The sequence below is a fragment of the Brachyhypopomus gauderio genome, chromosome 3 (genome assembly GCF_052324685.1).
Source record: "Brachyhypopomus gauderio isolate BG-103 chromosome 3, BGAUD_0.2, whole genome shotgun sequence".
Lineage (NCBI taxonomy): Eukaryota > Metazoa > Chordata > Actinopteri > Gymnotiformes > Hypopomidae > Brachyhypopomus > Brachyhypopomus gauderio.
This window is the reverse complement of record NC_135213.1, coordinates 19,129,057-19,152,129: the sequence shown is the minus strand read 5'-3', so window position 1 is coordinate 19,152,129 and position 23,073 is coordinate 19,129,057. Positions and strand designations below refer to the sequence as shown.

Sequence of the window (23,073 nt, the reverse complement as noted above, 5' to 3'; positions counted from 1 at the left end):
AGCTGTCACTCACCTCCCGTCAGCTCCGCCCCCCCCACCCAGCTCTTATCTCAGATCGGGCCGCAGAAAGCGAGTGAGCTGACCCCCAGCAAGACTCTCCATGGGAAACCCCAGTCCATCCCGCCCCCTGCCCAGGAGTCTTGCTCATGTGCCCTGGATGCGCGGACGGGGCCCGGACTCCGCAGTCCCGCGACCAGATCCTGGCGCCATCGCTGAGTCCTGTGTCGTGTCAGTGTGGGCAGGCTGCTGGCCCGGGGTAGGCAGGTTGTGGGGGTGTTCATGTCTCCGCTGTTAGGCTGATGGAGCAGGTTAGGGTTGACTTTAACACCTCTGGGTTGGTCTTTCTTTTCTGGCTCTGTGGCAATCAATGCAAATGACCGCAAATTTCACACTCCACTCTAATTGTTTCTTTGTCGTGTTAAGCGAGTGGTAATGAGAGACCTCTGGACCTTTCTGTTGAGTGTTTGCTTACCTGACCCCTCCCTCCTAATCAACACCACGCATGCACACACACACACACACACACACACACACACACACACACACACACACACACACACACACAAACACACACACATACTGTCTGCAAAATCAACACACTCCTGTTAATACTCACACATGGATGTTGCTGCTAAGCTGGTCTGAGGGTTAAAGGCAGTTCCAAACCTCTCAATGTTCCTTTAATCTTGATTTGTTTGGAGACATGCAAAATGGCCTCCAGGCATGGTGTGTATTTTAAAGTTCAGTTTTCACTGACATTTTATGACACTATATCACAACCAGAATGTAAATGCACCAGTCTTATTCAGCATAATTTTTCTCACGTTAGTTAAACAGGCCCCAAACCAAAACCTGAAAAGTTCTGTCGTGCTGAAAGTACCTGTGCAATTTACCCACCTGACGTTTTTCACAGCTCCACCGAGATTGACGACATGCTCCGCAAATCCACCAACCTCCTGCTGACGAGGACTCTGAGCGGGTGCTTGCAGAACCTAATCAGGAAGCCCCATATAGGCCTGACGGAGGTCAGCGGCACCACCCTCGCAGGCGGAGGTCAGCCCTCACAGTCCCACCTAGACCGGCACCACATTGTGTCCTTACGCAAGTTCTGCTTTCCCCAGCTGGTCCAGATCATCATCAACACCACCCACCTGGAGCAGGCGTGCAAGTACCTGGAGGAGTTCATCACCAACATCACCAACGTCTCCCCGGAAACGGTCCACACAACCAGGCTCTACGGCCTCTCCACCTTTAAGGCGAGTGGCCCGGTGAACCGCGGCTCTGACTTGCTTTCCCTGCCGCGGCCATAAAATTGCCCGCTGTGACACCTGGAATGATGTAGTCATGTGCAGGTTATTGCTCCAGGAGCTGTCATAAACTTTACAGAACAGTTGCTCCTTTAGGGCATGTGAGTGCCAACAAGGCCAAGTGGCTTGATCAGAAGCCAAGGTGTTTTATTTCCTTTCCTGTAACAATCTGTAATAATATTATGGCAACTGGCCAGACTACACTTAGTGTCTCAGCCTCGAAGGACCAGTAACAACTTGTTTAGGCTGCAGAAGCTCTTTTATCATGGGCTGCTAATTTATACACCTCACAGCATGGTACTCATTTAAAAAAGCAACAAGACAATCACAAGTTTTATGCTTTTAGATCAGCACTCCAGTCAGGTTTCAGCACTTCATTCAGGTTTCATAACTCCAGTCAGGTTTCAGAACTTCATTCAGGTTTCATAACTCCAGTCAGGTTTCAGCACTTCATTCAGGTTTCATCACTCCAGTCAGGTTTCAGCACTTCATTCAGGTTTCATAACTCCAGTTAGGTTTCAGCACTTCATTCAGGTTTCATCACTCCAGTCAGGTTTCAGCACTTCATTCAGGTTTCATCACTCCAGTCAGGTTTCAGCACTTCATTCCGGTTCCATCGCTCCAGTCAGGTTTCATCACTTAATTCAGGTTTTATCACTCCAGTCAGGTTTCAGCACTTCATTCAGGTTTCATCACTCCAGTCAAGTTTCAGCACTTCATTCAGGTTTCATCGCTCCAGTCAGGATTCAGCACTTAATTCAGGTTTTATCACTCCAGTCAGGTTTCAACACATCACTCAGGCTTCAGCACTTTGTCAGGTGAAAATGAAAATGAATGCTGCATAATGTAGAAACCTGACCTGTGCGTCTGTGTGTCCAGGACGCGAGACACGCTGCTGAAGGTGAGATCTACACCAAGCTCAATCAGAAGATCGACGAGTTTATCCAGCTGGCCGACTACGAGTGGGGCATGGGCGAGTCGGACGGCCGGGCCAGCGGCTACCTCATGGACCTCATCAACTTCCTGCGCAGCACCTTCCAGGTCTTCACACACCTTCCGGTGAGGCTCCGCCCACCAGTGGGCTCGCGCCTGCTGCCACGCCCCCCCAGTACATGGTCAGCCTTGAGCGGGATTTTAAATGTGGTCATTGAGGCAAGCTTCTCCTGTATGTGGTATTCTGGTAGGACATCTGTCCTTGCATGGGTGGAGTTGAAGGAAGGGTCTTTATTTTGTTGTTGTTGTTTTGTGCCTTTTCATGAGGGCAGAAGTTCTCCAAATCCAAACTCATTGTATCAGTTGGCAAAGGAGCACAGTAACTGAGAAAGACATTTAGATGGCTCAACTGTATACTCTCTTACAGTAGTAGTAGAAGTCAGACACACAGAGATCACTTGCTATTGCTGAAAATAGCATTTTATTACTATTAGCTAACCAGAACAATCATTTTCTGATTCTTTTCTGTTTATTTAGCCTTTTTTGGTCAAATCAGCAAAGGTTTCACTGCTTTACAAGCTTTCAAAACCTCACACATTTAAACACCCCCATTAATTAAATGGTGTGACCGTAAACGTACCCATTTAAACACCCCCATTAATTCCATGGTATGACCCCAAACGTGCCCATTCAGCCCCAGGTACTCCCTAACCCTCCTCCTTCCTCACTCATCCTGTGTGTGAACTCATGGCGCTTGCCTGCTGTACTCTAACGCTGCCCTCCAGAGCCGGTGCTTTACCTGCACTTCCACTGCTATTCACTTGGTCGCTTTGGTTTTTCAGGAATGTCTTTTCTCTCTCTGTCTTTCTCTGGCCTTCCGAGTGACCGTAGCCTTGTGTTTCTTTCTACCAGGCATGCATAGCGGACCTTTCTTTATCTGTCCATTTATTCCTGCCACAATTTTTCTTTCCCTGTTTGTGTTTCATTTGGTTGGGGGTTCCGCTCAGAATAACAACAATGATCATGCCGCGATGTCGGTAAGTAAAGCCTCCCCGCTCCCCCGAAGGGGGGGGTGGGGGGGAACGCATGCCCGCCTCCGCTGTGTGGACCCGCCTCCGCTGTGTGGCCCCGCCTCCAGCCTTGCTTTGCTTCCTCCTCTACATGTCATGCCAACAAAAGAAGCCAACCAGAGCAACCGTTGTGGTCACCTGAGCCCTGCCCCCCCCCCCCCCCCCCCCCACCCCCCTCGTCCTGTCTCATGTGGATCCAGCATCTGCTGAACGTAGGACGGATTCTCACTTGAGATGCCACCCTGTATGAGATCTACTGCCCGTGTCCCTTGTGCGATAACTCAACTCAGGCAGCCCCATTACAGCATACCACACGTAGCACGGAAAGTCCTCTGTGTGTGTGTGCATTCAGGTAGTTGTGATTGAATGCTGTGGAAACTCTGTACCTACTTTGCAACAAAACAAAAGAAAAACATTACTTTGTGCACACTTAACATTAGCCTTTTACTGCCTGACACTTTTCAAAATCCATACCTATCTCAAAGCTCCAACTTCCATAGTGCTGGGTAATATAAAGTGAATTTTTGTCCATCGCCAGCAAATGATGTATTCCTCCTGTATGTTGGTGCTGTGAACCACTGTTGATTTGTAAACAGGCAGTGTAAACAGGCAGGGTTTTTTTGTTTTAAGTGTCCTCAGTATTTCAGTATTATTCAGTCTTTATTGTCCATTGTGCTTCCTGTAAAGCCTGTACCATTTGCTCATGCCCATTGCCGCAGGCTACATTGCCTATATTCAGTCATAAAGCTGCCAGTATCTCCGTCATCTTAGACGCTGTAAGCTGTTTTGATAACCCAAACGGTCCGTATGGAAGTGAAGTGTGCTCTGTGCTCTCTGGTCCTGTTGTGGTATTGACAGAATGCTTGAAGGGTCCTTATATCCTTCAGGAGAGGTCTTTCAAATACGCAGCATTTTAGTTCTGCATACGAAGCGATGAAACTCGCTGGACATGTTATGTCTGGGTTTGTTTGGGTGCCTTAGTGCTTGCTTTAAAATCTGTTTTTGTACAGTTGGGAAGCATGTCTCTTAACAAGTGGCATGGCTAATCTCTTCCTCTTACTCTCTTCATTACATGTATATAGTTGGTGTGAGGCTCGAGTGTGTGTTGGGAATGCAACCTAACCCAAGCATGTCAGTGCCGATGAAGTGTTTCTAATGAGCATTAATAACAACCTGTTAATGAACCAGGTTGTTGATATATGGGAATTGTTTTGTCTGTTTGTTTGCTGGAAGGTTCCTTGTTTGTTTGTTGTTGATTTAAGGGTCTTAAATGTCCAAGACCAAATTAATTAGTTTGTTTTTGTTAGTCATCGGCATGCGTGGTGGTGTAGCGGCTAGTGCATGAGTGTGTGTGTGTGTGTGTGTGTGTGTGTGTGTGTGTGTGTGTGTGTGTGTGTGTGTGTGTGTGTGTGTGAGAGAGAGAGAGTTTGGCTGGTCTGTCCCTCTGTACAACCTGCCCATTATGAGTCCTATAGGCCAGCATGATTATTATGAGTTGACTGTAAGGACTCATCATCTGACACATGGACTTTACTATTAAAGCATCACTCCTCAGAGTTATAGAAGGAGTCTAGTTTGGGTTTAGCCTTCCAGAAGCTGAAGGTCTGGTTAGTCTGATTATGGTGATCAGTGATGTGAAGATCCTGCTGATATTTACAGATCAATTTCCAGATCACTTGATACACAAACAAACAATGATTTACATATATACCGTCATATGGTATATCAAATCCAAAAGGTGAGAGAGCTTTGCTGTATGAAACTTTAACTTTTCTCTCTGTGATATGACTTACATCGACTCAGCTCTGCACAGTGCATTACCAAATGATCATACTGACCCTTATTAATTAGTCATATTTGTCAATACTTGTGTGGTATTGGTATGATTCGTTCATGCTATGTACTATTGTAAGTATTCAGAAATAGATAATGACTTAAAACAACTGTGTGAACAAGACAAAATGAAATTAATTAAAGTAAAAACTTAACATTTAAAAAACCAAGGTCAGGCCCTTAGTGACTTATAATGACTTATAGGACTGATTTGATATTTCTGCTGCTGTCTCCCTGTGTGTGTGCGTGTGTGTGTGTGTGTGTGTGTGTGTGTGCGTGTGTGTGTGTGCGTGTGTGTGCGTGTACGTGTGTGTGTGTGTGTCTACACGCTGTGTAGGGGAAAGTGGCTCAGACGGCCTGTATGTCAGCCTGTAAGCACCTCGCCACGTCTCTAATGCAGATGCTTCTGGACACTGAGCTCAAGCAGATTAGCATGGGAGCCATCCAGCAGTTCAACCTGGACGTCATACAGTGTGAACGTGAGTACTGCTGGACATCACATGCGGTGAATGGAGATACTGCCAGACATCATTTAGTATGACTGCAGTCACTGCTGGGCATCATACAGTGTGACTGTAGTTACAGAATCACCTAGTGTGGATCAACAAGAATTACTAGTGGACATCATGCAGTGTGACTGTAGTTACTGGTGGATATCATAGCATGACAGCCAGATATTATACATTGAGGTTGTGGTTTAACAGATCCCTGAATGGTCTGAAATGCCTCTCATTTGTGATTCATGGCATTGCTGCTTTCAGACAGCTATAACAGAAAATACAGATTGGAATGGTTCTGAGAGTTTACCTACCAGCACCACTACACTGTCCTCTCCTGCAAAGCAACAAACTGATACAACACTTAACTGCGATGTATGATCTCACAAAGTCTTAAATAGCCTTAACGTCTCGTTTCTAAAGTCAAGTTAACTTGTTTCATCTCTTGACAGTCAATGGAAAACAATCTGTTTTAAATGTTATATGGAGTAACATTTCCAGATGAAGGTAGGGGGTTTCCTCCAGTGAAAATATATTTATGTCCAGGACTACATTTAATCTGTGTCTGGAAACCATCTGTACAACCTCACCTTGGTATGTAGAGGAACTTCAGTGTAGATGTGTAACCACAGGTTGCTAAAAAGATGTTATCCACCAAAGAGCTGTGGTTTTCTCCACCCAAGAACGTACTCGCGTACCGTGTCACCTGCGTGGTGTCTCGGACGCTGCTCCGCCCGTTAGTGGACTCCACATGGCTCTCACCATGGTGCAAAGTAGCCTTCAGTCATTTGTTACAAGTCTTACCATTAATCTTGTGTTGTGGTACCCCTACATTGCACACATTATCTCCAGAGGGCCGTCATGTATTGTGGTATCCCCACATTGAACAGATTGATATGGCCACTGGACTCCCCAGTTCAAAGCCGTGAAAGGGCTCGTCAATTCGTAGCGTCAGCCTGAGCCTTACGGGCCAGTGAGTGAGGACCTGCGTCCTGGCACATGCATGCACATATGTGGCTCCTGTGTGACCCTGAAGCTGGTATCACAGGGTGAATCGGAGTTTATAGCCGAGTTCATGCACACAGGCACAGCATGAACTGGGCTATGAATCAGGCACAGTGGGGGAGGGGGAGGGGCTCTTCCTGTTGCCATCCAGTCGATTTCTCAGCTGGTTCACCTTTCACCAGTCCAAACTCTGGTACTGTTTCCTATCAGCAAACCTTTTCTTTAATGGCATTCTGTGTGTGTGTGTGTGTGTGTGTGTGTGTGTGTGTGTGTGTGTGTGTGTGTGTGTGTGTGTGTGTGTGTGTGTGTCTTATGTCTGTTCCACTCTAAAAGTTATCACTTCTTTTAGAACATCTGTAGTTGACAGTTGATAAGAACCTTATAAATAAACCAGCCATGTCTCCAAGAGCTACTCTAGAACTAAAGAGAGCAGGATGCAGATGACCCGGCTGGTTTGGAGGACTGATATAATACAAAACCCCATAACAAAAATAATATTGTATATAAAATTAATATTTTTAGTTAAACAGCATGCAGAATAGCAAATTCCTATTAATTAAGTTACTTTAGTAATAATTACCGGTGTCAACTTACTACTGCACCTGTGCCCAAGGTGAACGCCAGTCAAAACCTATATGTAATGAGACCATACGTATTAAAGACCAGAAGTTATAGACTATATGAGTAACGCCAGTGAGGACGGTACCTTTTCATGTAGCTGGCATCTAAAGCATTTGGAACTGTCACCAAGAGGAGATCTGCATAGTGGCACTGAGCTGATGACTTCACTACGTCTAAATCATGAAAGAGCTGCAGAATATGGCCTCTCCTCCTTCCGGTCTAACCTAAATTTGTGTTTCTATGGCAAATGTTTGTGGCATTCCGAGATACTGATCAAGCAAGTCACCTTCCTCTCTCTGCACACCTACTGTTGCAGTTGCAAAGTTTGCTGTCATGCATGCTCCATCCAAAATGTGCCTTTTTAAATAAATAGCTTGGCTAAATATGGTGCGTGTGCAGAATTTTGTTGGTGACTTGCATGCATGACAATGCTAGAAAAAAACAACAGAAAAAGATCACCCAATGTTAGAGAAAGATGACCCAGTCCACATTGGCCATGAGGGAGGATTAACTGTTCAGTCTAAGTTTGACACTAGAAAAGATAATACAGACATACAGTGCATACTGACATAATTTGCTACAAGGAAAGTAGCTGCACCAACTATCTAGAGAACAGGTGGAACATTACCTCAACATTACCATATTAGAGAAGCAAGAGGCTCAGGATGACATTGAGAACTCAGTATACTGGTTAAGCCTGTAGGAAGCATGGCTTTCCTTTTATTTCCCTGTGCTGGTGCAGAACATACCTGTGTGATGTATATAGTCTGTAGTCTGGTGTGTTTGAGCTTAAATTCACACAGGCGCCAGTGAGCTAACGGAAGGAGGTCAGTAAGTAGTGTTCGTTCTTGGGGGTTTGCTGTGTCCCCACATTATTACAAATGAGGAAGAGTGTTACAGCTGTACTATCTGCTCTAAGCATCACATTTAATCTGGCGGTAGTTTTCCTGTGTCATTGTCCTGTTAATGCAAGACTGGACATCCTGAAGAATAGCAAGGATCATCCTGTTTTACTTTGCGGTCTCTCCGCAGTGTTTGCCAGTTCGGAGCCTGTGCCGGGATTCCAGGGGGACACACTGCAGCTTGCCTTCATCGACCTTCGACAGGTATGTACCCTACCCTCCTCCCACCTGAGAGGACCCAGGACCTAGGTGTCTGTACAGATCTGCCTTTCTTTTAATGGGTAATTGTTGACACTTGGCCTTCTGCATGTCTGAACTGACAAGGCAAGCGTCTTTCCCAGACACCCTTCATCTGCATTTCCTCCTGCCGTGTCTGCTCCGACTCCAGCGTTCTGCAGATTTGAGCTTGTGTGCTTACTCCCATGGTTTGTTGGGCCTTTCTTATTTTTCATAGGCAATAAGGAATCACACAGAGTTTGCAGCATCCAGCCTCAAACTGTTTCAAATACAATATGTTTGTTCTAGGAGATCAAGCGGCTACAAAAGACATTCACCGCCACCTTCTCTTGTGTATGGTGCACGCTAGCAGTAATCTCTTATAGCAAACACATCATGAGGTTGTCACCGCAAGACAGACCCAACACGGCATGACACACCGAAGCTGGGTGCACCTGAGCTCTCTGCTGTCTGTCTTGGCCCAACTGCCATGTGCATCACCCTGCTTTGATCCTTACCAGGTGTTCAGGAGTCGCCGACAGATCTTCTCAAGTGCATTGTGGCTTCCATTCAAGCAGTGGGTGCAGGGAGAGCTCACTGGCCAGGGTCAGGGTCCCTCGGTCACAGATCAGGAGAAAAGAGTGCCGATGGTCAGGCTTTACCTCCTCACCCCACACCTGTCCAGCCCTGCACCCGCCCAAAGCCCCCAATCCAACCATACAAAGGTTAACCACTCATTCTGCACAGGGCGTTCACTGAATCAGCTCACCACCCAAGGACCAATCAAGGCCTAGTGTTGGGTGTGACCAATCAAAGCCCAGTCGGGTGGGGGTTCAGGTATCAATTTTGACAAGGGCCAAAGGCAGCAGACAAGATGGATCCACTGGAATTAGTCTGTTTGAGGATGTGCTGACCCCAAATGGAGAGGTCACAATGTTTCTGTCAGTCATGCGATGGCTAATGGAGACTCTTGTTTACTTTGAGGTGTTTTAAACAATTTTCTTAAGCCATTGTTACCTGCAACTTGATCCTGTGAATGTAGCAGAGCCCCAGAAGACTGCTAAAGCTAACCGAACCCTTTAAGCTCACACAAATCATAAGAGTTTCAAAGAGATTATTGGGTCTGTAGATATAGCAGTTTCTATTTTACTTTACTTTAAAAAAAAACATGACAGGGAATTGCAGCTGTGTAAAACAGTTTCTCAGAGGTCAGACGCCACCTCTATGAATATGTGTGAAGTCATTTCTCAATCTCAGCTGGAAAGCCCCATCTGATGATTTACACGCAATTTATCAGCTGTACTGGAGCTTTAATTAAACGCCCCGAGGGACCCACATTATTATCAGATATGTTACAAATTAGGAATGCGACCTGCATGCAGCAAGGCGATCAGGGTCATATCATAATGGAATCTCTTTGAAACCCCATATTCAGACACCAGTTGATCCTGATCGAGCATGTGTTTGCTTGAGAGGGCTTTTCATTCGCCATCGCCCGTCTCGGTTGTCACAAGTAATGAGGAATTCCGATAAAAGCCCAGAGATAATGAGTGGCTTGCTGCAAGTATGGGGGGGGGGTGAGCTGTGAAACAGCAGACTAGAGTCTGGAGGGGAGTCAGGCAGCCCAGTCACAGCCACTATAGGCCTTGACAGGTCGAGCATTGCCACTACTGTGCACTCAAACGGGGGCTTTCACTTAACTGTCGTGCCCTGTGGGTGAAATACAATTTAGAGGGGATTAGGATCAGCCCGACTAAGGCCTGGCGAGGATTCAGAGCTGCAGTGGTATCATGTGGAAGCGCTCAGCCGGCATGCGATGGGGTTCTACAGAAGCGTCTGTGCGGTGCCAGCAGACCTTTTCAACTTGGGTTAGGAAAGGTTACATGTTTCACTATAGCACTACCTGCTTTGCCTTAGAAAAGGAATTAGTGAGATCAAGGATATTTGGATTGGTTTTACAACATTACCAGGCCTCCACTATACCAATGCTAATAGCCTAGAAAGGCCAAGTTGTCATGGAACTTGCATGTGTTAGCATTTCCAGACATTTTCCCACTGGCCCAGGCCCATTGGCCTCTTGCTTTATTGGTGGCAATGCCACAGCTCATCAGGATCAGCAAACGGCTCCTCCTCATGCTCTGGCCAGCAGGCCTCCCTAACCCAGACCCAGCAGTTCTCCCCCTTTGCTTCATATGGGTTAGCGCTCACTGAGGGGAGCCATCTCAGCCCCTCACGATCTCACTAAGCACAATGCGCCTGCGGTCCGGCCACGCTTCACAGCTGAAGGCGCAGAGTGGTAGATAGGCACGTAGCAGCGTGACTGCAAGCCAGAATGTGTCCTTGGATTAGTGCCTGTAGAGGTTATCCAGAGGTCACCCAGGGGAATGTTCTTCCTTTTGCATTTAAAGGACCAGAACCCAGCTTCCCAACAAGGGTTCTAGCAGTAACCCCCACCAGCATCTCCAACCCCCCCCCCCCCCCCCCCCCCCCCACCTCACTCCAGCACCTCACCTCTCCAGCGAATTAGTATTACCCGCACTCCCGGATCGTCGTGGTTGTGGCGATTGCGCTTGTTTGTGTTACAGTTGTATCACAGTTAAATGGAGGGCGTGGTTCTTTGCGTTACAGCTGCTAGACCTGTTCATGGTGTGGGACTGGTCCACGTACCTGGCGGACTACGGCCAGCCCACCTCCAAGTACCTCCGTGTCAACCCTTCCACGGCGCTCGCACTTCTGGAGAAGTTAGTAATCATCTCACACATCCTATATTTCCTCTGTTCCATCCGCCACTTTCTAAAATCAGAACACTTTTTGGCATGTTCTAGAAAGGTGTAAATGTTGTTTAAGCAGCAGGTGAATGTTTAATGGTGTCACACATGATTTCCTTTCTGTTATTAGCTAATATGTATTTTTCCTCCTCTTTTTTGTCTTTTATTATCCTATTATTGCTAACACACCAGAGTGAACAGAGGGTATGTAGCAGCAATTTCATACTGCAATTCATTCTTGGAATGTTCTTATATGCTTACAAAAATGATTGGTGTTCAGTATTGACTTCAAAGTGTATTTAGTTTTAAATGGTCACCATCAGATGGATCATAGCGTGTGGACTCCGTGGACGCAGACGCCATTAGTTATCAGAGGTGTATAATCCAGGTTCAGAAAGTAAAAGTCCTCACCAGGATTTTGCTCAGGCTTCCTGGATTGTGTTGATTCCACTCATTTTACCTGGATTGCACTAATTAGAAAATCTAGCAAGCTTGAGCAAAATCCTGGTGAGGACTTTTACTTTCTGAACCTGGAGTATACACCTCTGTTAGTTATAGCAAACGAGCAAATGTAATTAAATGTATTGCAGCTAACGTCAATGCCTTGGTTACCTGCTTTCATATTAGACTTACACCTGCAGAGCAGAGATGAGAGTGTTGGGGTTAAGATTGCACTCATTTTAATGTACTAATGTATGTAGCCCCTAAAATGTTAGCAGTGCTCTGTGGAATGTGTTCCCTCCCTAAACACACGATGTGCAACAGAAAGCATCGGCAGCCACAGCTCATGGTTTCTGCTGGTGAGAACGTGGCGGTGCTGTAACGGCCTCCTTCTCCTCTCCTGTGTTGCCAGGATGAAGGACACGAGCAAAAAGAACAACCTCTTCTCCCAGTTCAGGAAGAACGACCGCGACAAGCAGAAGCTGATGGAGACGGTGGTGAAGCAGCTGCGGAGCCTGGTGAACGGCATGTCCCAGCACTCCTAGAACCCCACCCGCGCTCCACCCGTGGCTGCATGCCGCCCCGTGGCTCCACCCCCATCCTTGAGCTTTATTTGGAGGACGTAAAGGCGTGGTGCGGAGTTGTGAGCAGCATACTACACCGCGGCTGTCCACCTGATGCTGACTGCCCATCACCAGTACCGGTTTCTGTCTCGTTATGCAGTGATGTAGTATATTCAGACAACTTCGTATCTCGCGTCCTCTGCCAAAATGTCTCCCACTGTGTCACTTTCCATTTCTCACTTAATTGATATTGTAAATATGGGACAAAAGGGGGGGAGGGATCCGTTTACCAAACTTAAACAATTAAACAGTAATTTTTCTTGTAATGTATTTTTAATGGCCAAGAATTATGTTTTGTATATTGTGAAAGTGAACTGACTGTATCACTATGATGGAGTGTGTTCAGAATGCTGGCAAATGTGAATGTGAAGGATAATGAAGTCTACCTACAGGACTGATGTTCACTTGAAGATCTTTCTGAGATTATCCATAGTGTGATAGGGATTTATGTTTTTACTGTAAATATTTTTAAATATATTTAACACACTACCGTAAAATCTTGCTTCCCACAGGTGGGGTTTGAGTCACATTTGGCTCTGGTTGGAGGGAACTGCATGAGTATGTGTGTTTGAAGGGTTTCTTTTTTTTTTTGCTTGGGATTTTTTCTCGTTTCTTTTTTTTAATATTTGAAGGCCAGATGACCTTTTAGTAACTTATACACATATTCATAATCTTTTCTTCTTGTAAGGGAAGATGAACTTGACATTTCAAGTACCTGATATTCAAAGCAATTGTTCTATAGGGTTTTATTTCATTTTCATTTCCTCAGGGTGTAATGAAGGCTTTTAAGTTTTGAATGTTTTGAAATTACACACTAAGAAGAAACAAAATGAGCAATAATTGGTCCAGTCACTGAGGCAAAGCTGCGTTTCAGATTTCGATGTCCTAGGTCTTTCAGCATTTTGCACTAAATATTTAATTTGCCTGTTTTTGTTTTAATTTTGTTTTAATGGAATGTAGAGATTCTCTTAACACAAACATTGGGAAACTTATACTCCATTCCCTAAATCTGAATATGTAAAGTAGACTTTAAAATTGTATTGGAAATTCTCAGATGTCACATCTGTTGTGGCAGGGTGGTCTCGGTTTCCCCTTTTGTGTCATGACCGAACAGAACTACCTTATACCCCATTTATCATTTCAGTGTCAAAAAGTGAGAGTGCCCAAGAAATGTGCGAGTGGCAGCTGTAGCACCCTGCCATGAATGTCAGCGAGAGCACCCAGTAACTTCAGCTGTTTCCACAACCCAGTTGTTTTCTTTGTGTGCTTTAATAAAATGTGATCACCAAACTTCATTTATTCATTTGTCACTTGTTGCCACGGAGATTAAATAGGCTTGGCTGGGGATTTGAACAGCGGGAAGACTGACTGAAATAATGTGAAGACTGAAATGATGTGATGGATTGACATGTTTCATTTCAAACCAGTCTGGTGGCACAAAAGAGGCTGTGGAAAGGATTGACTAGACTGTAAAATTTCTATCTGGAAAAGTTCCATCAGATTTATACTAGTTTAAGAAACTTAATAAATCAATCGGAAATAAAAGGAACATATAACGTGATATTTAACCAAATATAATTTTTTGCACTATACTACTGTAACTACATCAGTAAAGGTGGAGCATTCCTTCCACCTACAAATTCCACCAATATGTATAGTCACTCAAACAAGATACACTACAAATATGAAGGCTCTCATCAAAGACAACTTGGCTGTTTTGTTTTAAACTGAGAATAGATCTAGTCTTGAACTTCCTACTTGTTTGATGGCAGTCCTATATAATAAACATAAACATACAGTCTTACCACTAAGGTACTGATGGCGTCCTGTATCCTCCAGTGACCCCCATCAGTTTGGTGAGGATACGGGACTGCTGAAGCCTAAACGTGAGCCTTTTAGATGGGAAACGTGCTCATGTTCCTGCTGCTGATAGCAATCACCTAGCAACTGTGGACCCTGCACTGGACCATAACAGAGCAAGGTGCTCCTGCCTAAGGGATATGTCTACCACTCATGTTTCATTGGCTGTTTTAGGCAGGCAGCACATCTTAAAATGTGAAGTAGATTGGAGACTAAAAAAGGCATTTAATAAGCATGTTGGTACTTCAAGGTAAATTCAGGCTTCTCAAATGACACTTTGATATTAAATTATTCAAAGAACTTTTGTTGCACTGACCACAACTAAATTCACACATAAGATACTTGCATGCAACCCCCCTCAAATGTATACTATTTTTAAAGAGGTCATGTTACCAGGAAAAAATAATGAAACGCTTTTAAAACCCATCTTGAAGCCAATAATATGCATCACTGGCTCAGAAAATATCTAAAATCATTTCGGGTGAGCACGACACTGTCTGCACACAGTAGACTCGTTTCTTTCTAGAGAAAAACACACTGAACTCATGGGGAACTTCACACAAAAACAATGAAAAGTAAGACAAATTTTAAAGCATTTTAAACTTTCATACAATGATGAAACATTTTGAGGTCACGTTCTGGATTGCAGCAAAAGTGCTGTTGGGTTTCAGCATCGAAAAAGGTGAAGTAACTCCAAAGTCATGAACTACCTCTTCTCATTCACAAAATGGTTCCTTAATACACTACATGTGTAATAATGCAACAGTGATGCAAAATTGTGATTAATGTAATTATTCACAGGCCCTTAATGTTCAGCTAAAATGTTTAATTAGCTTTTTATGTATTATTCTAACTATAAACCTCCGTATCCTTGTCAATCTGTACTTGATTGCAGTAGTTCCAGTTCTAGCAGACATATACAACTTGACTGCCATTCAAGTAATTGTGTTCTTTCATGTTAAGTAAGGGGTGTTCTGTGCAGCATAAAAGACACCCGGAGCTGGTCCAGTGAAGTAGTATGCCAGCAATTTGGACCCAGATGGCTTTCACTCAGAGTGACATGACAGCAAATACAGACACTTCAGTTCTGTTCCATCCAGTGGCAGCACACAGAGCTGCACTGGGAAGTGTGGTAGAGGCTGTTCATATGTTCTGACATCAACACACTCCATAAACGATTACGAACACTATGAGAATCAGAATATGGCAATACTTATATAAGTGGCAATATTCTCCACTCGACATCATTCGATAACTCTGTGATTATTTGTTTGAAGTCAAATGGGTCAGCAATATGACTTTAATGGAAGAGAGTATCTGGCAGACGTGGGTGCATATGGATGCAAAATGAAACCACTGAGATGTTAACTGGTTTGCTTTAGCATTCTAACAATAGGAGAGATGCTTATATGGCAAGAAGAGCTGCTGATTAATAACACAAGCTGATCTGCATTGCGATAAATGTAAACTAGTAACCAGTCAATAATAGGGGCGGTGTTGGCCATATGGGGAGAATGACTGCAGGCCCAGGAACAACATCCAAGATCTCCGTCCAGGTGGTAGAGGACCCAAGGCTGAAGGACAAAGACACTGCTCAGAGCCCAGAGCACCAGCACGGGATCACAATAAACCTTTTTTCTTGAATTATAAGCGGATTAAACCCCAAAACAGTAAAAAAAAATAAAAATCCTGACAAGCATTTGAGAAAAAAGGGGAAAAAAAGAATAAATACATTTGATTACAACAGCAAAGCAGGAGTCCTAAAGAACCACACCACCAAGTGCATCTTTCTTAATCTGTTTTTGTTGTTGTATTTTGATACTTTTGACTAATTATTTGAAATGTGACGCTATTGGGCAATGCCAGTACATTACCAGGCTATGGTGAAGTTATGCTGCAAAACAGCCCTTCCAACAGGGAGTGAGCGAGGGTCAGACAGAAGTTGCATATCTCAACTATATAGGCCTGGATTTATAATCAGATTAAGACTAGTCCTGTTTTTAAAGGTTTAAATTTTTTGGAAAGAATTAACACAATTGTTCAGCATTCATTTGCTCCTAGAAGATGTTGATGCCACTTCTCACTGGTTCCTATACACCAGGAAGAACACAAGCCGTTAGTATTAGTGTGAATCACTGAGACAGATCCTATCAATTAAAATTAAATTCAGGAATCAAACAACCCTTTTTGATTTCGGATTCCTCCCGATATTCGGAATCAATACTAATTTTACCAGCCGAGCACTGATGTAGGAGAGGTTTCACCTTTCAGACAGTCGGCAAGCTGACCCTTTAGTGAACTGTTTTTCGGCGCTCTCCTGACCCCCCCTCCCGCGGTGCGCGCGGTTCAAACCGCGTTCGTGGGCAATATGTCATGTAAACCAATAAATCAAAGACTGTCGTCGTTTGGTGGGCTGCGTAGTCAGGACCGAATTATGCCACGTGTCACGGACTTGAGCAATTACATGCAAGTAGGTTACAGCAAAAAGCGCAAATTCAAAAGTCTGTGCTGGCTATATTTACTCAGAATTATAGCCTATTGGCATATTTACGGAGATTTCTTTTTTTTACTACATACAAATTATGTTTGACCAAAATATAGATACATTCATTTGGTCAAGTTACATTAAGATAAAATAATCCGTCGTTCTTTAAGGAGAAAAACATGTGCACCCACGTGAATAGGCAGTTTATTTCTTGGCCCAATTAGAAGGCTACACTTCATGCGCTCTTTATTTGATTTTTGTAATTTGCAGCGAAAGAATAGATCGCAGTGTACATAATGGAGTTTTCCTGCTGTAATTACTGGTGCTCGGGCTGCGTATCTCGTTATTTGATGGACAGTGAACTTGGCGAGGTTTGCGCCAGAGTTCACAGAGATGTCAGGGTCCGCGCTGTAGGTCATAAGCGGGTCAGCGCTTGGGAACGGGGGAGAACCGTGGGGAGTAGAGCCCTCCAGCGTTAATAGCTGATGATGGGCTCCCGATGCCTTCTGCAGCACACGCAATGGCTATTAATGCCAAGTAATGTCAATATATTAGACAACCTATTACTGAATAGAAGGAAAAACTCACGTGTCACTTGCGCATCTGAAAAATTGACTCTGTTTAGGCGAAACTACAAACGATTGCTTTGGCATATTCTATTATAAGGGAATGTAGGTGACATTATTACGGCTGACTAGTGCTCACTGCATATATAACAACATAGATATGGTGACACTACTGAAAATGAATACATAATAATTTAAAATGACACTATTGAAGAATTGATCAAACTTTCATACTCGCGCTTTTAGCTTGGGCAAATGTCATAATATGTAATATGTCAAGTCCAATTTCTCAAGATCGGGCCCTATTACTGTCCAATACATTACTGTATTCAAGAGGGAGATGTTGAACCTACAGATACAGCTATTTACGCATTGTTTATATTGTGTAAATGAACTATACTTGAACTTCAGGTAGCATCCTTGTGGTACAGAGAGGGCAAAGTATGCTAATATTTAAGTAGCCTATTTCACACATTCCTTCAGTTCGTACAAGGGAAGATAGTGTGCATCATTTGGCTGCAAATTTCACAAAGAAGTCCAAGTTTGGATATTCACTGTGTGCATCTAAGTTTTGGTTACGATAAAAACACTGCATTGGCCACGCAGCCTAACGGTTTACCATATGAATGCGTTACTCAAATAAACACATGCCAAAAAACCTCCCCAAACATGCAAATCGTGCGCATGCCTTCATACCATTGGAAGTCACTACCATAAAGAATTAAAGGTGAAATGCCGGGTAATCGTTCCGGCAGCCACGTGGACACGCCGAGAAAGGGAAATCCATAACGCGTCGCTGTAAAATTCGGAGCCATTCTGTCTCTTCCCTAACTGCCCTGCCTGCTTCCCCCGTGTTATAGCTGTCGTAAAAAAGTACTCCTGAATGCTGTGGGTGGTTCTTCGTGTTTACGTTTCATGTACCGGTAACCTTGCTTCGCTCCGTCACTTCTTACGCTGACCCAGGTTTGAACCCGCCACCAGCAAGCTATCATATTTTAATATCCGCGTCACTCCACACGCCATTTCTCTTTCATTTGCCACGCAAGAAGACATAGTAACTGCGATTAAATTCCACGTTAGAGTCTAAAATAATATTCCACACTGCTCCTGAAAATAAATGTGTGTAAATGTGTGTGTGTGTGTATATATATATATATATATATATATATATATATATATATATATATATATATATATATTTATATATATTTATATATATATATATATATATATATATATATATATATATATATATATATATATATATATATATATATATATATATTTATATATATATATATTTATATATATATTCATTTATCCATTTAATGTAACATTTTAAACTGTAAAGTTTAAGAAGCCAGGTTCCTATGACCTAATACTTGAAGCTTTTAAATGGATTTAAAATATAAAGGAAGAGGTTTAACTTTTTAAGGTGCGCAATTAAGTGCAGCCCTTAAGCCGGAGTAATGAGTGTAAACTGCGGAATATTCTAAACAAAGAACCATGGATGCTTCCTTTTGTGCTGGGGAATTAACACCTTTTCAAAGTTAAATCCTCGGATTGTCTGGCTTCTACAGGAGGTGGTATTAAAATGCGCCTATAACAAATGGTTAAAAGTTTAGAGCAGCTTCTGCCCCATGGGCGGGGCGAGATGACACCACAATTAAAGATGAACTTTGTGTGAACTAATTTATCTGACCAAGGTAACAGGAGGCCGAGACATGGGGAATGGGTATAAAAGGCTGTATTACCCGTCCACTTTCAGTTCCATGTAACATTTATCTCCTAAGTATTTGCGGTGGTCGTTGCGCGTTCCAGTATGAGTTTGTACACTTTGGCTGTAACCTGGCTGTGCACCTTCGTGCTTCCAGTATTGCTATTTTTAGCCGCGGTGAAGTTGTGGGGAGTTTACACCATTCGCGGGCTTGATGGCAGCTGCCGGTGTCCCCTTCCTCCAGGTACCATGGGCTTACCCTTCATTGGAGAAACCTTGCAGCTCATTCTCCAGGTAAATCGACGTTTTGCGCAAAATAAGATTACACCTTATGCAGGCAAAAACTGAATATTATATGGACTGTATTTGTTTTAATGTATTTTATTCTGAAGTTGTATTTGCTCATGTTTCTGTAATCCATGCTCATTTTGCGCTGTATTTTTTCTGGATTCCAGAGAAGGAAATTCCTTCGGATGAAGCGTCAGAAATATGGGTTTATCTACAAAACGCACCTCTTCGGTAATCCCACCGTCAGGGTGATGGGTGCGGAGAACGTGAGACAGATTCTGCTGGGTGAGCACAAGCTGGTCGCTGCCCAGTGGCCCGCGTCTGTGCGAACTATCCTCGGTTCGGATACGCTATCCAACGTACACGGAACCCAGCACCGAAACAGGAAAAAGGTACGGTCGCAGTTCGGCTGCCGAACGAACCTTCTGTACGCGTTGTTTGAAACGTGGACTAAAGGTGAAGCGCGTGTCTTTCAGGCCGTGATGAGGGCGTTCTCTCGGGATGCGCTGGAGCACTACATCCCGGTGATCCAGCAGGAGGTCCGGTGCGCCATCACGGACTGGCTGCAGCGGGACTCGTGCGTCCTGGTGTATCCGGAGATGAAGCGCCTCATGTTTCGCATCGCCATGAGGATCTTGCTCGGGTTTGATCCCGACCAGATCAAAACGGACGAGCAAGCACTGGTCGAAGCGTTTGAAGAAATGATAAAGAATTTATTCTCTCTCCCTATTGATGTCCCTTTCAGTGGCTTTTATCGGGTAAGTTTTTCTTTTATCGGGTTATTGGTATTATATATTCGTGTTCGTTCATGCAAAACCTATTGTCTAATCGTCTTGTTTTAATTAACGAATGTTACAGGGTCTGAAGGCACGCAATTTTATTCACGCTAAAATAGAGGAGAATATAAGGAAGAAAATTCAGGATGATGACAACGAGAACGAGCCTACACACAAAGATGCGCTCCAACTGTTGATTGAAAACGGCAGGAAAAGTAACGAGGCGCTCAGCATGCAGGTAAGCGCGCGCTTCGCTGGACCTTCTGTTTAGCTGTGATTTTAAACGTGTTATTTAAAGTGGTATTAACACAGGTTGTGTTCACATTCAGGCAATGAAAGAGTCTGCAACTGAACTTCTTTTTGGAGGTCACGAGACAACTGCTAGTACTGCAACCTCTTTGGTGATGTTTTTGGGTATAAATCCGGAGGTGGTTCAGCGAATTAGAGAGGAGCTCACAGAGAAGGTACTTTAAAGATTTATGTGTTGTACATTTAATTTTGTGACATTTACAGGAAGATGTATTGATGGATCCTAATTTCCCAGCCTTCTTCTCCAACAGGATGTTTCCAGTATGGATTTGCCTGAAAAGGCTTTAACTGTAGAACTACTAGAACATCTCAAGTACACTGGGTGTGTCATCAAGGAAACCCTCCGACTTAATCCACCTGTGCCTGGGGGATTCAGAGTGGCGCTCAAAACATTTGAACTTAATGTAAGTAGTTTTAACAGGCATTATTGTTTATCAAAATAGTCAACCTGTGGTGAACTGAGATTAATAGATTTTGAAAGTGTTCTAATGTTTTTGTTTGGATGTATACTCACACATAAATGGTAGTCTTCTGTGTCAAAATGGTCACAGTGGTCAGATTTTTTAATGAGAATTTATTTCTCCAGGGATATCAGATTCCCAAAGGATGGAATGTCATCTACAGTATTTGTGATACACATGATGTCGCAGATGTCTTCCCCAGCAAAGAGGAATTCCAACCCGAGCGATTCATGGCCAAAGGCTTTGAGGACAGCCCCAGGTTTAACTACATCCCTTTCGGAGGAGGAGCCCGTATGTGTGTGGGCAAGGAGTTTGCCAAAGTCCTGCTCAAGATATTTTTGGTTGAGTTGGCACAGCACTGCAACTGGACACTTTCAAATGGACCCCCAACAATGAAGACGGGCCCAACCGTGTACCCTGTGGATAATCTTCCCACCAAGTTCACTCGTTACATCAGCAACTAGTATGTTAACTTGAAACATGTGCTAATTATTTGGAAATTGTATATATAACTTTTTTTTCTTTTAAGATGAATATGTATCAGATGGTTTTTATATAAGTGTATATAGCTTAATTCTTTTAACAAAGGGCACAACTTTCATGGATCACTGTATTTCATTGAGGTATCAGTGGTGTGTGTGTATATATAATGTAGATGTATGTATGTAAATAGATTTTGTACTGAATGCAACTTATTTAAGTTACTTTTTGCTTTATGAACTTTATTTAATAAAAAACTGTAACACTGAGAATTTGAATATTTTCGATCACTGCTGAACAGTGTTTGCAGTTAAAGTCTAAAATGGGAAAAGATGATGCAACAAGATATATTATAATAAAATACAATAAAGCAATTGTAATACAATAATATTGTAGTATTGAACTGGCTTAGAAGTGCAGGAAAAAAACTTCCAATTAAATAATAAAAACATTCCAGTTTAGTACACAGTAATGTACCTAGATGGTTCTGATGGGGAAGTAACATTATAAGCTCAAACTCATTTTGGAAAAACCTAAAATAACTGCAATACACCTTGTAACTAGTAAAGCTGTGTCCACTAAATTTGGAGCTCCATTTCAAACCCTCACATGCAGCCGGGCCAGTCCTGTATACACTGAGAAATAAGTAGACTTGGGCCACAGGGAAGGAGGAAAAGAAGCAGAAACTCTGTGAAGACATTTGGTGGGCCAGGGTGACCTTGGAGACGGTGGGTGCTGGAGGGTGGCAGAAAGTTCACACTGGAGGGAGGAAGGCAGGAGCAGAGCGATGCAGTGGCGATATCGCAACTGCCCGTCACGCCGTATTTCCCACAAAAGAGGCAATTTCATGTGAATGCTGGAACAGGAGGCGACTTGAATGGGATGATGAAGACTTAACGCAGTAAAATAACCGGCTTAACTGTTGCCTCGCCCTCCGCCTTACAGGAGCGAAATCTCACAAATTGCGACATTAAAGAGAAAAGAAAGAACAGAAGGGGAAACGAGGGTGCAAAAGCTGCAGAGGAGAGATGGTCTCCCAGCGCACGGGGGTCACGAGGAAGGGACTTGTCCTCGCGTGACACCACGGAGACGGAGAGAGGGAGAGAGGGAAAGAATGAGAGAGGGAGAGAGAGCGAGGGGGCCTGGCAGATGCCTCTGTGAGCCATTTCTCTGCCCCGTTCTACAGGGTCCTGATTTACATCCATCCCGCTACATGGCTGACACCTTTATGTCTGTCCCTCCTATCCGCGCAGGTCCAGGCCCAGTGATAGATGCAGCTGAACTTTTCCTCCTATTACCTTGTAAAGAACCTCCGCCTGGCCTATTGTGTAACAACGAGAGCTGACAACAGAACTTTTTACTTGCAGAGCCATTTTTTGTCTAAATTTGTGAGTATATACAGAATTTATAGCAGCCCAATGAAAGCGATTTCAGACCCTCTTGTTTTTACTCAGTTCCTCAAGCCTGAGGTCAAGTAAATCAACGTAATTGTAGCTGGACCTCCTTCGTAACAATTTCTGTTCAGACACACTGCTTTTGCAGTTTAAAGAGAAAGGGGTAGCTGTTTTTACACCATAGGTTAAAAAAAGACTTTTTTCCTTGCATGTGAAGCAAAACAAAACAAAAAAAAAATCTTTCCAGAGGCAGTGAGTTCTAAAATATGGTGATGGTTTTCATGTGCCTAGACAACTGCAAAATCTTAGAAAATCTCCCTTTGAACTCTGTGTGACTCCCCGTCCCAAAAGAAGTGACACCTCAGTGGCACTACAAGTGCCCCTGAACGTTAAGGGGCTCCGACTAAACTTCACTCCACGCTATACTAGACAGGGTGTAAAGGAGCTGTCCCACTGGCAGAGAAATGGCTCTCCGACATCTCAGTGAAAATGGCTTTTTCATTACTACAAAAGTCAATGAG

At 43.7% G+C, this 23,073-nt stretch overlaps 2 protein-coding genes across 5 annotated transcripts in view; both read left to right on the top strand.

Moving 5' to 3' along the window:
- Window positions 1-13,519, top strand: part of exoc6 (exocyst complex component 6) — a 31,225-nt gene extending 17,706 nt beyond the window's left edge. The window contains exons 16-23 of one of the 4 annotated variants that reach the window (XM_077000018.1): window positions 914-1,025; window positions 1,122-1,256; window positions 2,187-2,366; window positions 3,248-3,277; window positions 5,481-5,622; window positions 8,299-8,372; window positions 11,013-11,125; window positions 12,006-13,519. In XM_077000018.1, coding sequence (XP_076856133.1) covers window positions 914-1,025; window positions 1,122-1,256; window positions 2,187-2,366; window positions 3,248-3,277; window positions 5,481-5,622; window positions 8,299-8,372; window positions 11,013-11,125; window positions 12,006-12,138 — 919 coding nt within the window. In that variant the 3' untranslated portion in view covers window positions 12,139-13,519. The remainder of the gene's footprint in view (window positions 1-913; window positions 1,026-1,121; window positions 1,257-2,186; window positions 2,367-3,247; window positions 3,278-5,480; window positions 5,623-8,298; window positions 8,373-11,012; window positions 11,126-12,005) is intronic. The other 3 variants (XM_077000019.1, XM_077000020.1, XM_077000021.1) reach the window with 3 other exon arrangements.
- Window positions 13,520-18,850: 5,331 nt separating this feature from the next.
- Window positions 18,851-21,494, top strand: cyp26a1 (cytochrome P450, family 26, subfamily A, polypeptide 1). The gene is made up of 7 exons (XM_076998586.1): window positions 18,851-19,138; window positions 19,300-19,524; window positions 19,609-19,890; window positions 19,991-20,146; window positions 20,238-20,372; window positions 20,469-20,621; window positions 20,804-21,494. The coding sequence occupies exons 1-7, from the start codon at window positions 18,950-18,952 to the stop codon at window positions 21,140-21,142; spliced, it is 1,479 nt and encodes a 492-aa protein (XP_076854701.1). The 5' UTR covers window positions 18,851-18,949; the 3' UTR covers window positions 21,143-21,494.
- Window positions 21,495-23,073: the final 1,579 nt, after the last annotated feature.

Coding starts and splice junctions, on each gene's coding strand:
- cyp26a1 (XM_076998586.1), top strand. CDS start 18,950: ATGAGTTTGTACACTTTGGCTGTAACCTGGCTGTGCACCTTCGTGCTT. Junction 19,139..19,299: donor CCTTGCAGCTCATTCTCCAG/GTAAATCGACGT, acceptor TCTGGATTCCAG/AGAAGGAAATTCCTTCGGAT. Junction 20,622..20,803: donor TCAAAACATTTGAACTTAAT/GTAAGTAGTTTT, acceptor TTATTTCTCCAG/GGATATCAGATTCCCAAAGG.